Source organism: Dendrobates tinctorius, unplaced genomic scaffold, assembly GCF_039654945.1.
Source record: "Dendrobates tinctorius isolate UK_male_01 unplaced genomic scaffold, ASM3965494v1 ptg000016l, whole genome shotgun sequence".
Classification (NCBI taxonomy): Eukaryota; Metazoa; Chordata; class Amphibia; order Anura; family Dendrobatidae; genus Dendrobates; species Dendrobates tinctorius.
This window is the reverse complement of record NW_027361684.1, coordinates 88,102,877-88,119,671: the sequence shown is the minus strand read 5'-3', so window position 1 is coordinate 88,119,671 and position 16,795 is coordinate 88,102,877. Positions and strand designations below refer to the sequence as shown.

The following is a 16,795-nucleotide window of genomic DNA, read 5'->3' as shown; positions in this document are numbered from 1 at the left end:
GGCACAGCAGGAGTCTTTGTGTTACTGTGCAGGGGAGAAGCAGCAGTGATGGGTCCCAGGGTTGAATTAGCACAGCAACCTCTTCATTCTCAGGATGAGTGGTAGCACACCCTAAAGCAGGGGTCCCCAACCTGTAGCTCGGGAGCCACATGTGGCTCGCGGTCCCATGAATTATGGCTCACGACTGCCTGCCAGCTTGGTGCATTAGTTCCAGGTCTAGCAAACAGGTATGAAGAGCCCATCTCAAAATGATGAATTTTGGGAGTAGCCCTGCACAGAAGAGCAGATCTGGATACACATATACTGGTCTTAGGGGTTTAGAGATGTTTTAGGTATGGTACGCTGGAGGATGGTACTACCTCTTAGAGGAGGTGCTCAAAGCTGGATGTGACAGTTTGTTGGGAGTCCTTGATGGGAGAATAATGAATGGGGGTATTGTGGGAACCCCTGAATCTCAGTGTACTGCTTTGGAGTGAGTTCTGTGGAAAAGCTTTGGTTATCATTATACCTATAATGGCGGCTTTGGTTGACACTACTTTGAAGGGGTTGGGAGCTGAATGTGGCTCGCGACACCCAGGGCTGTGGAGTCGGTAAGCCAAACCTGCGACTCCGACTCCTCAATTTCCCTTACACCGACTCCAACTCCGACTCCGACTCCACGACTCCGACTCCCACACATATTGCTTATATTTAAGTGAAAAATTTATTGTAGTACAATGTGAACCTCAGACATTTAATCATTTTTATGATCCAATAATCAAGATATTTAGATAGAACAGAATATATATTGGTGTACTACCCGGTTTTCATTCTTTTTGGTACAGATACGATATGGATAGACAGATATGGATAGATAGAGCAGATTTCTAATCTGCTTTTGCTATTGAAAACATTATCTATGAGCTCAAAAACCTTTCAGGTGATGCAGTTTTTTAAAAAGATGATCAGCTTTTGCAGCTGAAAAACGTATCCTCAAAAAACACAGGAAAAACGCTGTGTGTGAATGTAGCCTTAGATCAGGAATAGAACAGCCATTTATAGGACATTTCATAACTTTCCCAAACTCCTATGAAAAAATATTCAGCACATCCTGCATTGAACTACTGTACCCAATTTATTATATATTTTAGGAGTCGGAGTCGGTCCATTTTATACCGACTCCAACTCCGACTCCGACTCCACCAAAATGAGCACCGACTCCGACTCCACGACTCCAACTCCACAGCCCTGGCGACACCCTCTCAGTGCTGAATGTGGCTCTCGACCCTCTCTCTAAGCTAAATGTGGCTCTCAACACTCTCTCTAAGCTAAATTTGGTTCTCAAGGTCAGAAAGGTTGGGGACCACTGCCCTAAAGCAATGCCATCACTTTATAGGATGTGAATACCTTTTTATTCCCTTCTCTATATTCATGTGAAACCAGGGTTGTGGAGTCGGTAAGCCAAACCTGCGACTCCGACTCCTCAATTTCCCTTCCACCGACTCCACGACTCCGACTCCAACATATATTGCTTATATTTAAGTGAAAAAATTATTGTAGTACAATGTGAACATCAGACATTTAATCATTATTATTTAGATAGAACATAATATATATTTATTGGAATACAACTTTAGAACACAAAAAACTGTAATAAATTGTAAATGTGTATTACACTATGTAATATCGAATATATATATATATATATATATATATATATATATATATATATATAACACTATGTAATAAACTATGTAAGTGGCAAAAAACAGTTTTCAACAAAAACATACCAAATAACATTTGTGCAGTCTATGAATTTGTTCTAAGAAATAGAATTGCCTCCATCAGATCCTCCTTCATAGATGACCTTAAATCTGACCTAATAAGTTTAAGGCCAGAGAACAACCTCTCTACAGTAACTTGGGTTGGAGGCAAAGCCGTAACCACATGGGCAACATCTCTAACAATTTCCAAGTATAAAGGAATTGCCTCGTGCACAGTCAGTTTTGATGAACAGTTGAATTTTTCTTTTTCTTTGAGAGCAAGTGAAACATTTTGCTGAAATATGGTCAATCTGCTTGCTATAGGAGACGGAGTGAAATCTTTTTCCTTGCAGCAACGCTTTGCCTGCTCCATGTCATCCAAATACTTGTCAAAGTCAAACTCCTCATCTGATGAGGATGAAGATATGGCAGCAGTAGCACTGTCAGGACCCAAGTCCTCTTGCACCTGGCAGTCCTCCTGTAGGCCACTCATCCTAACTGCTACCTCAGTCAGAGCTTCTTTTCCTTTAGTAAGCTGTTGATCATCAAGCAATATACGATGACTTGGGTCCACATAAACAGCTGCCAGAAAAATTTTATTTTCCAATAGCTGTGTCTCTCTCTGTTTCATTGAAGCAGAAATGCCATCTGCCATTAAATCTCCTCTTTGGGACAGGCAAAATAGCAAGTTCTTCCACTCCCTTATGAAAATGCCAGGAGTTAAATCCTCAGCTTGTAATTTTTTAGTCACGGTAAATAGGTGATTAAGCAATTCCTTCAATTCAGCCACCTGTGTCCATTGACCTTCATTTAGGGTTACCTGAGGGTTCATCATATCTATAAGAAACGGTTTTAGCCAGGATCAAAACTAGGTGGGGAAGAGCCTCATACTGTTCCGCAAAATCTCATACTGCACACCTCAGCTGCTGCAGAACCTTATACTGCACACCCCTACACTTGAAAATAAAGCCTGCACCTTAAGATGTGGTGAATGCAGTCTATTTATTCCAATTATCAATTGATGTTGATGTGTTACTGAAGACGAGCAATGCCTGTCCTGGGCGTCCTTTTGGGCAGCTATGAGGTGTATCTGACTGGTGCTAAAAAAAAAAAAGGAGTGTTAGTCTGTGTGCTATCCGACTTTCATTCTTTTTGGTACAGATAAGATATGGATAGACAGATATGGATAAATGGATAGAGCAGATTTCTAATCTGCTTTTGCTATTGAAAACATTATCTATGAGCTCAAAAACCTTTCAGGTGATGCGGTTTTTTAAAAAGCTGATCTGCTTTTGCAGCTGAAAAACATATATTCAAAAAGCGCAGCAAAAACGCTGTGTGTGAATGTAGCCTTAGATCAGGAATAGAACAGCCATTTATAGGACATTTCATAACTTTTCCAAATTCCTATGAAAAAATATTCAGCACGTTCTGCATTGAACTACTGTACCCAATTTATTATATATTTTAAGAGTCAGAGTTGGTCCATTTTATACCGACTCCACCAAAATGAGCTCCGACTCCACGACTCCGACTCCACAGCCCTGATGTGAACGAAAAGTACTCTAAAGGTGGAATAACACTTTAACTCTCAGTGACAAGTTTAACTTTGGCTTTCTGTATTTCCCTTTAACAGTTTGCAAAGCAGTCTGGAACATCAGGTGCTTATCCTCTCACATCTCCGCCATCTTCTTACCATAACACTGTTACTCCTTCCCCGGTAATGATGCACTCTCAATCACCAGGTGAGCTACTGTGGACTTCTACGAGGGCACATGAGGCCTATAGACTGCTTACAATGCTTGCTTCCTTCTCCCACCAACTCCTGTTTCGTTGCTCTCATTGCCAAAATTAAAGTTTCTCATAGTTCGCGGGCACTTTCACTCTAATCCTATTAGGATTACATAACATCACAAACTTGGCTAAAAAGGGGATTTGGGTTTGGGGGGAAGCTTTCTTGCTTAATACAGTGATTGTTTTAGTAAGAAAATATTGCTGGTAATGACAGCTATTTGTTCAAGAAAAGTTGATTTTAGGGTGGATGGGATCTAACACACTGCTTTATTTGCTAATAACCGATGACTGGCAAGGGAAGCCATAAGGATTGTGGTGAAGGGTCTGTAGCTTGTGCGGAGCTGAGCGAATGAAACGCTAAATCTCCATTGTCAATGTTACATATACCCCATCTTTCCCCTTTAGGGAACTTACAAAGTTCTCCTAGTGGAGCATTAAGGGCACCTTCTCCTGCATCATTTGGTACCACACAATCTCCTTCCTCCCTTGGAATTACAATGGTTCCGACACCTAATTTTTCAAGTCCCCATGGTGAGTATTTAGTATACAACATTGTCATTTCTCTTTCTGTTTTGTACTATGAAGTTTTACAGCAGTAACATGCTGTGAAGATAGGTGCGGGTCCCAGAGGTGGGACATACATGTTCCAGGCATGGAATAGCCTGTCATGAAAAAATAAAGATCTATAATTCAGAGACCCTTAAACTGTGAATTTTTTTCACTTTTACAGAACTTTTTTTTTTAAGATGCAGCAGCAGACATAAATGTATCTTTTAATATTAAGGTGACCCTACATCTCCTATTTGTGACTATACATTTCATCTCTTAAAAGGCTTTTGCAGACTTATGGCAAGCACTGTGGAAAGTCTGAACCATGTCGCCTCTGCCTTTCAATTAGTGTGCGATGGCTCTATGCCAATGCAACAAGGAACAGGCATGGAAAGTGTGGTTCAGAGTCCACAACGCTCTCGCTGCCTCTGCAGCAGCATTTTAGAAATAAGCCAAATGGGTCACTGACCGCAGAACATAAAATATTAGGATTTGTGACTATACTTTAGTAATCCTGTAGTCATATTGAATATAGCTGTGCAGGGTCGCTTTTGGGTTTGGCCGAAAAAAAAAAACAAAACAAAAAAACAACAACTCGTTAAATACTGCACACTGTGGACCAAGTATTGGTAATTAACTCGTCCGGTCATCATCAGGTAAGCTTCAGTATGCACCCTTAGTACTAAAAATGCTTTTTTTTTTTTTTTTTTTTTTATTAACAAGAAAACTATTAAGCAGATATGTAAGATTTATGTACGTTGCTTTGTTGGAACCAGAGCTTACCAGATTTAGGTGAAGCATCGGTTGAAGCGTGTTTTTTGTCTAGAAGTTAAATTAAAGTGATTCTGTCAGCAGGTTTTTGCTATGTAATCTGAGGACAGCATGAGGTGTAGGGGTTAAAACACTGAACTCAACGATATGTCACACGTCTGGCTGTGTGCTGTTTGCGTAGAGAAGGATTAATAATCACTTAGTGATTAACATTGCTGTGATTGCCAGGCACTGGGGCAGTCGTCCGATTCCGCTCCATCTGATAAGCAGCTCACTGTCTATATAGCTATGTACACTGTGAGCCTGGTGTGAGCGGGGTCAGGTGTGGTGTGGGCGGGGTTAGCTGTCTTAGCTCTGTTTCATTACTAAATCTAAACGCTCTGACTGTGTCAGAATGGCTGCAGCCAGTAAACTAAGTGGTACATCTTTGGATTCAGTCTATTTGTCTACATCAGGCTGCGCTCAGATGAGATAGCAAAATCCTGCAGACAGATTCCCTTTAAAGTATTACCATATTGACATCACAAAGTGCTTTCATTCATTGTAGCTGCACTTTATTGAGCATAGCATGGTAGACATAACTCAATATTTATTTTCTGTAAAGTCTGATGAGTCTGTGTCTTTGCTGAGTAATATTTTCAATGCCTTATAGTGAATCTTACAATATGCTCACGCTGCATCTTTTTCTAGTGTTTTTTGATCATCTCCACTCCTAAAATGGACAGAGCGCTCCTAAAGGCTCAGAAGAATCTTTCTTTCTCTTTCGTCTCATTAGGGGACACAGGAACCGTGGGTGTGTGCTGCTGTCACTAGGAGGTTGACACTATGACGTGAAAAAAATGTTAACTCCGCCTCCGCAGTATACACCCCTCCGACCGGCTGTAGGACAATCAGTTTTTCTTAGTGTCAGCAGGAGGTGGACAGGGTTCTCTTGCAGACCCATGCCTACCTCAATGTGTGTCGTTCCTTTTCAGGTAACCATGGAGGGATACAGAGTAGATATGCTACATCTGTATTCCCACACCTGGATCATGAGTACTGCGTGTACTGCCACCCCGTATCCTCATGAATACCACTGGCAGGACCCTAACCCCTAACACATGACTCATGTTCAGGTGGCCGCTCCTGGTCCTGACCTTCGTCTCCCATCACTCGCCCGCCAGAGCCTGATGATCGAGAGAGACGCCGCCCTGCAGAAAAGGTTTGGGACAGCAATCTTTTCATGCAGATAACCGACCTCTGTTACGGGGTGAACTGGAGGTAAGAAGCTGCAGCATTTTATATTCTGCTCGCCAGCCGCCCTAGGCTGAATGTGACCGCTCTAATCAGTGCTCGGGCTTGCAGCCTATGGCTCTATACTTAGTTTAAGAGCCAACACTAACTTTCAAGCACGCGGTGCAACGCGGTTCCAGCCTCCTCCCGTGGCAGCGTTATGGCCCTGGGCTCCAGCAGGAGCCCAGCACGGTCGACGCCAGATTCCGGCCGCCCCTCGGCTTCCTCTTCCTGTTCCAGCGCCATCTTGGTGCTCCAGGAGGCCGGAGCGGGGCCCCGCCCACAGCTTCCGGGCGGGGATTTCATAAAGCTTCTAGGCAGCGGGGGCTGTTCACCTCTCGCTGTTATGAATGGGTCACCGAGGAGAATAAAAACAAAACAAGCTAAGTCACAGAAAACCAGAGAGATTGGTAACTATGCAGATTGCAGGTCCCTGATCTTACCACACAACTATCAGTAGCCGTGGAGTGTGCCTACGATGTTCCTAGACGCCTCGTCACGGCCGGAGGACTAAATAAGCCTAAAGCAAGAAAAGGTAAAACTAACTGCCCCAGAGCAGACCCCAAAGGAATAGATAGCCCCCACACATGTATTGACGGTGAAACAAGATGAAGGCACAAACACAGGCAGGAAAATAGGCTGAGCAAACGATGGGGCCCAAACTAACTAGACAAGAAAGGAAAGGAGAGACACTGTCTGCAACCTGCAAAAAACCCTACAAAAATCATGTCCAACACTTCTGATAGCAAAATTAACCCTGAAGTCACTAGACTTCTCCCACTATATTAGCACTCTGAAATATTCAGAGCAAAAAGAGACCGAACTAGTAAGGGACAAAAAGCCAATTGGCAAAATACTGATAAATAAGAGTGTAAATTCAGTACAGCCCCCAGCAGGGGCTGGCTGACCACACCAAAAAACTGAATAGACCAACAAAATCAAGTGTGAACATTAGCAGAAAAACTTAGCTTTAGATGACTGGAACAGAGCTGAAAACCAAGAGCTGACAAGCCAGAAGGAATGAATCACCAGCAACTGAATAGGGCGTCGGCTGTCTTAAATCCAATCTGAGACTCCTGAGATCCAATCGTCATCCTCATTCTCAGGTGGCAGATCTCCACCGATCAAATCAGCCTCTCTACCTCCTGTTACCACCAGAGGGAGTCTGGAAGGAGAACTCACAACTGGTGAACCAGAGAATGAACTCACAACACTCTCTCTCCCTCATCAGCCTTTGGGCGGCAGCTGCAGCGGGGACACAGGTCGTGGGTATGTGAGTACTGCACCACAGGTTGCTCACTCACTCCGCTTTCTTCCCCCGACGGTCGGCACCAGGTAAAGCCTGTCAGTATGCCCAATGGAGTGCAGTCCCGCTCCTCCTCATCCGCTTCAGCGACCTTGGTCAAATATTTTGTATGCATCAAATGCAATGTCAGGCTTCCTTCAGGTCAGTCCTCGCCACTCTGCTTGGATTGCAGCAGACCCATGGTGTCACGTACGCTAGAGAGCAGGTGCAGCCCCCCCCGCCTTACCTCTCAGAGCTCCCGCATTATCCCTGGAGCAGAAGGAAGCCACCCTGCCTGCCGCCCATGGGCCATCCATCGCCACGGGAAACAGTGAGTGTCCAGGGTGGGCCTCTTCCTTATCTAAGTCCGTGGCCGACCTTACCAAGATATCACAGACCTTGGTAACGGTGCTTGACAGATTGCCACTTCAGACTCCAGTGGACACAGGAGCATCAAAGGAGCCTCCTTTTGGGCCTTCTAGAGGCCGTAAAAGGTTTATACAGGACCACCAAGCCAGGTCCTCTTCTCACTCCATCTCACCGCCAGAATTCCTCTGGCCGTCTGCCTCCTCCTGTCCTCATCCCTGGAATCAGGCGAGGCATTATCAGAGACACACTCAGAGGAGGGCTCTGAGTACGGGCCAGAACAGTGCCAGGGTGTCAAGGATATGGTTCAGGGCCTCATTGCCGCAGTCAATGAGACCTTTAACATTGTGGACGCCACATCAAAACCTAATGATCAGGCTTTTTCATTTAAGCGTCATAAGTCCCCCTCTAGGGTCTTTGCCTCCCACAAGGATTTTGAGGAAGTGTTGGCCAGGGAAAGGGAAAACCCAACCAGGCGGTTTCAGAGGGGAAGTCGTTTTGGGATTCTATATCCTTTCCCTCCAGATCTCACCGCCAACTGGACCGCCTCCCCTTCGGTGGATCCATCAGTGTCCAGACTCTCTACCAATACAGTCCTCCCACTCGCCAGTGGGGCAGCCCTAAAGGATCCCAATGATAGGAGGACAGAATCCCTGGTAAAATCCGCCTTTGAGGCAGCAGCCACTACATTGTGTCCAGCCTTCGCCTCAGCCTGGGTAGCCAAGTCCGTTACAGAATGGGCCAAACAGCTTAGACAGGGCATATTGGCCGGGGCACCACCAGCGGAACTGGTGAAGTTCGCAGATCAAATCTCTCATGCCGGGAGGCATCAGCAGCTCTGGATGCTGCGTCTTGTGCAGCTCAAGCATCCAGTAACGTGGCAGCTGTCCGACGGACAGTCTGGCTAAAAGGCTTGGCAGGCTGATTTGTCCTCAAAGAAATCGCTGACCAATCTGCCGTTTCAGGGTGCCCGACTCTTTGGGTCAATGTTAGATCAAATCAATAAGGATGCATAGGGGGGTACAAGCTCCCTCCTCCCTCAGGCCAAGCCTCGTCGATATGTTTTCAAACGTAGGGCTCAGCCCTTTCGCCGTACCCCAGGAACAGGCGCTTATGCTCAGGGCCCACAGAGGTCGCAAGCACCTAGAGACAGGAGGAGGGTATCCTTTCGGGCCACCCCTTCATGCATTCCCATAGTTCTAATAGAGCTTACCAGGTCAGGGCCGAGCAGATCCACTTCAGCCTGACGCCGGAAGGGAATCCAACTCCCTTCCCAGTACCTCTCCCAGACTAGGAGGCCGCCTTCTCCTCTTCGGAGATGTCTGGCAGAGTTCAGTAGAGGATATCTGGGTAAAGGATATGGTATCCATAGGATGCAAGATAGACTTCAACGCGCCTCCACAAGACCGTTTCTTTCTATCGCAGCCTCCAAAAGACGCTGCTATGGCTCTAGGTTTTTTGCCGCAATCGACTCTCTCCTCAACGCAGGATTAATCGTCTCCGTTCCCGAGCAGAAACGTTTTACCGGTTTTTACTCAAACCTGTTTGTGATGCCGAAAAAGGATGGCTCAGTTTGTCCCATACTAGACCTCAGAAGGCTAAACAAATGGGTCCGCTTACGCCATTTCAGGATGGAGTCGATTCAGTCGGTAATTACATCTATGGAGTACCAGGAATTCCTATGTTCCATAGATATTCGGGACGCCTACCTGCACATCCCCATTTTTCAGGGACATCAAAGATTTCTGCGTTTTGTTGTCCAAAAGCAGCATTTCCAGTTTGTGGCCCTGCCATTTGGGCTGGCAACAGCCCCCAGAATTTTTACAAAGATTATGGCAGCGATGGTAGCTATATTAAGGGTCAGAGGCATAATATTAGTACCATATCTCGACGATATCCTCGTCAAAGCGCCCTCCTTCGCTCAGGCCCAGGAAAACCTAGCGGTGGTTTTAAACATGTTGTCCCGGTCTGGTTGGATCGTAAACGGAGAAATCTCACCTAACGCCAACACAATGCCTGGAATTCTTAGGGATGATAATCGACACCCGCCGCTCGAGGGTCTTTCTCACAGAAAGAAAGTGGATTACCCTCCAGCAGGGAATTCGGTCTCTGATAAAATTCTGGCTTCTATCCTTTCGCGCTGCCATGAGAGTCCTGGGAAGGATGGTGGCAGCCTCAGAGGCAATACCCTTTGCCATGTTCCATTCCAGGATACCTCAGAGGAACATCCTCCTTCAGTGGGACAGGTCCATCTCTCCGCTGGATCGCCCCTTCCTACCGTCCATTCAGACCTCAAGTGGTGGCTGACCTCCCCCCTCGTTCATCTGGGACGGCCTTTTCCCCCTGTCCCCTGGCAGGTGGTAACCACAGATGCCAGTCTCCTGGGCTGAGGTGCCGTATTCCGTCACCTGACGGTCCAGGGACGATGGTCAAGGCGAGAATTCTCACTATCAATCAACATTCTAGAACTGAGGGCGGTCTTTCTAGCACTCCTACATTGGGAAAAATACCTCAACAACCAGCCAGTCCAGATTCAAACGGACAATGCCACAGCGGTGGCATACATCAATCACCAAGGGGGATCCAGGAGTCCCCGGGCACTGGCCGAGGTATCCAGAATCTTCAACTAGGCGGAAACCGCAATTCCGGCAATTTACATTCCCGGCACAGACAACACGGCGGCCGACTTCCTCAGTTGGGAGGGGCTCGCGGCAGGAGCATGATCCTTACATCAGGACGTGTTCCGTCAATTATGGCGGCTACGGGGGACTCCAGACAGACGTGGACCTTCTGGCGTCGCGACAGAACAGAAGGGTCCAACAGTTTGTCTCAAGATACCGCGATCCTCTAGCAATAGGGATCGACACGCTGGTCATTTCCTGGACACAGTTCAGACTCCCTTATCTGTTCCCTCCCCTTCCTCTCCTGCCCAGACTGCTAAAGAAGATCAAGGCGGAAGGGGTGCCGGTCATATTGATCGCCCTGTACAGGCCCAGGAGGGCCTGGTTCGTAGAAATTATCAATCTTCTCGCAGGCACCCCCTGGAAAATCCCCGACAGACCAGATCTCCTGGCTCAGGGGCCGTTTTACCACCCGAATTCTCGGTTGCTCAGTTTGACAGCATGGCCGTTGAAACCACAATACTGAGAGCAGCGGGATTTTCGGACCGAGTCATTAATACAATGATCCAGGCTAGGAAGCCATCTTCTTCCAGGGTCTATTATCGAGCCCGAAAGGCCTATTTTGGCTGGTGTGAGTCTAATCACATGACACCTATGCCCTCTTCCCTACCATCTCCTAGCTTTTCTCCAGGCAGGGTTAGATGCCGGTCTGGCCCTAAGTTCTTTGAAAGGCCAGGTATCTGCTCTCTCTATTCTTTTTCAAAGAAATTTGGCCTCCCGCTTACAGGTTAAGACCTTTCTGCAAAGGGTGTAATAATTGATGCTTCCTTCATTCCACCTGAGGAAGACGGCTGTGATCGTAGAAACGCGTTGTGGGTATTGGAGTAATAATTAAAGCCGAGTTTTTTTACCCTTTTTCTGGTTTCTGCCTCTCCTTTAGCGCTCCTATAGACCGCTTTTTTTGTTGTTGCTTCACATTGAATTTTCCTCTCTGAGGATCAGCGGCAGGAGCAGCTTGGAGGGCAGTTGCTTGTGGGAGAACTTGCTTTTGCTGGGCGATGCTGGGAAGCTCCAGGATCCTTGGTGTTCACTTACGGCTGGGATCGGTCTCAACATCACATCCGGAAGCTGGTGAGAGATGGACTGACCAGGAGAGCGGAGGTTGCTGACAGCCACGTACAGTGCCCTTCTGGGTTGCGAGGACACGCTCCCCAACTACCATTCACGTTCACACCGTGGTTGTGCAAGGGTGGCACAACCCTGTAAGGTGAGCACCCTGTCGATTCAGTTAGGGAATTAATTTAAACACAGGTACACTCATTGCGCCTCTCTTTGCATTTTATTTTTCTTTCTGCAAGGGGTGGCGCATGCATCCCCTCCTTACAGATCCCCAGTGGCTCCATGGGATCTTAACTTGGTCTAAGAAGCCTTGACGGATTCACCCTTTGAACCCCTCCAAGAAGCTCCCATGTCCTTGTCCTGGAAGGTGGTATTTCTCGTAGCCATCACCTCTGTTAGGCTGGTTTCAGAATTAGTGGCATTGTGCTATCACCCTCCACTCTTAATTATGCACCAGGACAAGGTTGTTTTGCGGCCTCCTCCTAACTTTCTTCCCAAGGTGGTATCGGCCTTCCACCTGAGCGAGGATATAATCCGTCATTTTTTCCCTCTCCGACCCATCCTCTGGAGCGTTCTTTGATGCTAGACGTAGTCAGGACGGTAAGGGTCTATCTGGCCAGGACCACTCCCTTCAGGAAGGCAGACTCGCTCTTTGTTATCCCCAATGGGGTGAGAAGAGGCCTGCCGGCCTTTAAGGCAACAATTGCCCGCTGGATCAGAATGGCAATTCTGGAAGCCTACCGGGTGAAGGACAGAGTGTCCCCTGCTGGGGTCAAGGCCCATTCAACCCGGGCAGTGGGCGCCTCCTGGGTGGTACACAATAGGGCATCAGCCATGTAGTTGTGCAAGGCAGCCACATGGTCGTCTGTGCATAACTTTTCAAGGTTCTATAAGGTCCATACCTATGCTTCAGCGGATGCCAGCCTAGGCAGAAGAATCTTTCAGGCGGCAGTGGTGAGTTCTCCGACCTGAAGGAAGTTTGTCTTCTCCCACACCAGGGACTGCTTTTGGACATCCCACGGTTCCTGTGTCCCCCAATGAGACGAAAGAGAAAGCAGGATTTTGGTTGCTTACCGTAAAATATGTTTCTCAAGAGTCTTCATTGGGGGACACAGCTCCCTCCCATGATTTTGTTACTTGTAATGAATATATGATGACTTACATGATAATGTCTCCTCCTCCTGCTTTTTCACTAACTGATTGTCCTACAGCCGGTCGGAGGGGTCTATACTGCGGAGTTAACATTTTTTCATGCATAGTGTCAACCTCCTAGCGACAACAGCACACACCCACGGTTCCTGTGTCCCCCAATGAAGACTCTGAGAAACAGATTTTACAGTAAGCAACCAAAATCCTGTTATTCGTTTTTATGTAAAAACTACTTGATGTGTAAATGTTGAGGCTTTTGAGCGTATTTTAAACACTTCAGAATTTCAAAGGTGCCATGTGTTTAACCCCTTTCTGCCATCGGACGGAATAGTACGTCCGATGGCAGCACCCCGACTTTGATGTGGGCTCCGGCGGTGAGCCCACATCAAAGCCGGGACATGTCAGATGTTTAGAACAGCTGACGTGCCCGCAATAGCCGCGGGTGGAATCGTGATCCACCCGCGTCTATTAACTAGTTAAATGCTGCTGTCAAACTCTGACCGCAGCATTTAACAAGCGCATACAGCCGGAAAGACGCTCACTGCTGACCTCCGTCACGTGATCTGGGGTCATCGGTGTGACGGCATAACAACCAGAGGTCTCCTTTTTGTTGATGCCGGATTGCTATGAGAGCCACCCTGTGGTCGGTGCTCATGGCAATGCAGTAATTCTACTACATACAGGCGAAAAGAGCATCGCCTGTAGGTAGCAGAGGTGATCAAGCTATGGCAGCTTCTAGTCTCCCATGGAGGCTATTGAAGCATGCCAAAAGTTAAAAAAAAAAAAAAAAAAAATTGTTTTAAAAATATAAAAAAAAATAGTATTTTAAATCACCCCCCTTTTGCCCCATTCAAAATAAAGCAATACAAAAAATCAAACGTGTATATTTGGTATCGCCGCTTTCAGAATCTCCCGATCTATCAATAAAATTTTTTTTTTAACCCGATCGCTAAACAACGTAGCGAGTAAAAAAATCTAAACGCCAGAATTACGTTTTTTTGGTCGCTGTGACATTGCATTAAAATGCAATAACGGGCGATCAAAAGAATGTCCCAGCAGAAAAGCAAACAGATGAACGGCAAACTAGGGCGTACAAATCACCACATTAACAGACGGAGCTATTTATCTGAAGTATTGCGGTATGTAGTTCAGTCAAAAAACGGAGGTGCTTGCATGAACAAACATGAATCATCCAATGTATATTCAAAGAAGAAAAAATGCAGCACTCACCAGTTCACAGAAGCGAGTAATCGCAAAACGGCCGTTCGGCACCTCCCTCCCCCAGCATTCTTCTAGCGTTCTGCATGTCCATAAACCTGTCGATAGAATTTATGTGAAATAAAAGACGCACAGTTTTTCAGTTCAACTGGTGAGTGATGCATTTTTTTCTTCTTTGAATATACATTGGATCAAAAGAATGTATCTGCACAAAAGTGGTATCATTAAAAACGTCAGCTCGGCGCACAAAAATTAAGCCCTCACCCAACCCCAGATCATGAATTTTTTTTTTAAACAAACTTTGGAATTTTTTTTCACCACTTAGATCAGAAAGAACCTAGACATGGGTCTATAAATTCTTAATGACCTGGAGAATCATAATGGCAGGTCAGTTTTAGCATGTAGTGTACCTAGCAAAAAAGCCAAACAAAAAACAAGTGTGGGATTGCCCTTTTTTTTTGCAATTTAACCTCACTTTGAATTTTTTTCCCGTTTTCGAGTACACGACATGCTAAAACAAATGATATCGTTCAAAAATACAACTCGTCCTGCAAAAAATAGGCCCCCACACAGCCATCAATATTTTTACGGAAAAGTAAAAAAGTTATGGCTATGGGATGAAGGGGAGTAAAAAACGAAACCGCAAAACCGAAAAAAGCTCTGGTCATTAAGGGGTTAAAAGAAGTAATTTACATTCTTCAGATGTTTTCTGTTAGGTAGAAACACACCATGCAATAGAATTCAATGGGAATGCAAGAAAGATACACAGGCATATTTTTTGAGCCTTTTGTAAGCATTTTCACCCTAATTGCAAGCATTCTATTCATTCCTTAAAGGGAATCGGTCACCAGGTTTTTACTACCCCCAACTGAGAACAGCATGATGTAGGGAAGGGGTCTCCAACCTGTAGCTCGGGAGCCACATGTGGCTTGCGGTACCATGAATTGTGGCTCGCGACTGTCTGCCAGCTTGGTGAATTTTTTGACTAGCCCTGCACATAAGAGCAGATCTGGATGCACATATACTGGTCTTAGGGGTTTAGAGATGCTTTAGGTATGGTACGCTGGAGGATGGTACTACCTGTCAGAGGTCGTGCTCAAAGCTGGATGTGACAGTGTGTTCGGAGTCCTTGATAGGAGAATGCTGAATTGGGGTATTGTGGGGACCTCTGGATCTCAGTGTACTGCTTTGGAATGATTTCTGTGGAAAAGCTTTGGTTATCATTACAACCGTAATGGGGGCTTTGGTTGACTCTACTTTGAGGGGAGACAGGAGCAGGGTGGTGCACGTGACCCCCTCTCAGAGCTGAATGTGGCTCGTGACCCTCTCTCAAGGCTGAATGTGGCTCTCAAAGTCAAAAAGGTTGGAGACCGCTGATGTATGGGCACCATGATGTACTGAACTGCTTTCTGCAGTTTTGTTAAAATCACTGTTTTTTCTGCTGCATATCTATACATTTTCTGAATGCTGAGCTCTGTGCACCTCCACCCCCATCACTGAGTGTCTGCTTTCTGTGTACACTGTGCTTGGGCAGAAAGCTGCCATTGTTGGGGGCATGGTTATATAGAGATCATGAATATGCATGACTCTACATGGCAGCTGGTTTAATAGTCCTCTAGTGATAATCTCCTGCTGATAAAAGTGATTTTGTCAAATCTACAGCAAGCAGCCCAGTAAGTGACATCACTGGAATCAGAGGTCTGTGCCCCTACAATAAGCTGGCAAAAATCTGGTGACAGATTCCGTTTATTTTATTTTTTAAATGCCAATGAAAAAAGATGCCTAAAAAAGTTGGAAAATGTTTAACAGAAATACAAACTTGAAAACATTGACAAAGACCTTCCGAAAACCACCAAAAACCTTAAAAAAATGCTTATGGGATTAAGGAATGTAGAGAAAATGCCAGCCAGAGAGTCACTCCTGTATTGTCTTTCGCATGAAAAACATGCAGAAAAAGATGCCGTGTGATCATCCCCTTATTCCACAGCCTTTTTATTGAAAGTGAACTTGTTAGCTGTTTTGGCCGCTATACTGTAAGATGCGGCCACTGCCTTTCAGGGCTTATCTACAGCATTCTATAATGCTGTAGATAAGCTCCCGATCCGACCTAAAAGATAAGAAAAATACGTTTTATTATACTCACCCGGGGGGAGCGGTCTGGTACAGTCAAGTCCGATGGGTGTTGCAGGTCTGGGTCCGGTGCCTCCCATCTTCTTGCGATGCCGCCCTCCTGCTTCCATTATCGCTCCCCAGCATCGCACTCCTGTGCCAGGTGTACTTATCTGCCCTGTTGAGGGCAGAGCAAAACCCTGCGGTTCGCAGGCGCTGGACCTCTCTGACCTTTCCCGTCACCTTCGCACTGCAGTACTTTGCTCTGCCCTCAACAGGGCAGATAAGTACGCCTGCCCAGGAGCGCGATGCCAGGGGGGCGATAAAGCAACAGGAGGGGCGGCATCGCAAGAAGACGGGAGGCGCTGGACCCGGATCTGCGACACCCCTCAGACCGGACCGCCCTGCAGGTGAGTATAATAAATCTTATTTTCCTTATCTTTCAGGTCGGATCGGAGGCTTATGAACAACATTATAGAATGCTGCAGATAAGCCCTGAAAGGCAGTGGCTGCATCTTTTAGCGGCCAAAACAGGTGTCAGGTTCCCTTTAAATGTCACAATTACAATTTTAAAGAGTAATAATCTAGAGTTTCTCAATACATAGTAATTTAACTTTCTACATTTTAATAACTATTCTTTCCGTGCGAGAATACACAGACAGGGAATTTCTGGTTTCTTGTTTAAAAAGAAATAAAATCTTCTGCATTCTTTTAGTGTACTTTGTGTTTTAATTCTTGAGGCTGAAGCCATAGATCCTAGAGATGGCTTTTTGTGAGCAATGCAGGGGGCAGGGAGACAG

General features: G+C 46.0%; 1 protein-coding gene across 3 annotated transcripts in view; it reads left to right on the top strand.

The window, feature by feature from the left end:
• The window catches only part of MED14 (mediator complex subunit 14), a 102,894-nt gene that overhangs the window by 68,434 nt on the left and 17,665 nt on the right, over positions 1 to 16,795 (top strand). For all 3 annotated transcript variants that reach the window (XM_073566028.1, XM_073566029.1, XM_073566030.1), the window contains exons 23-24: positions 3,379 to 3,487; positions 3,942 to 4,067. In XM_073566028.1, coding sequence (XP_073422129.1) covers positions 3,379 to 3,487; positions 3,942 to 4,067 — 235 coding nt within the window. The remainder of the gene's footprint in view (positions 1 to 3,378; positions 3,488 to 3,941; positions 4,068 to 16,795) is intronic.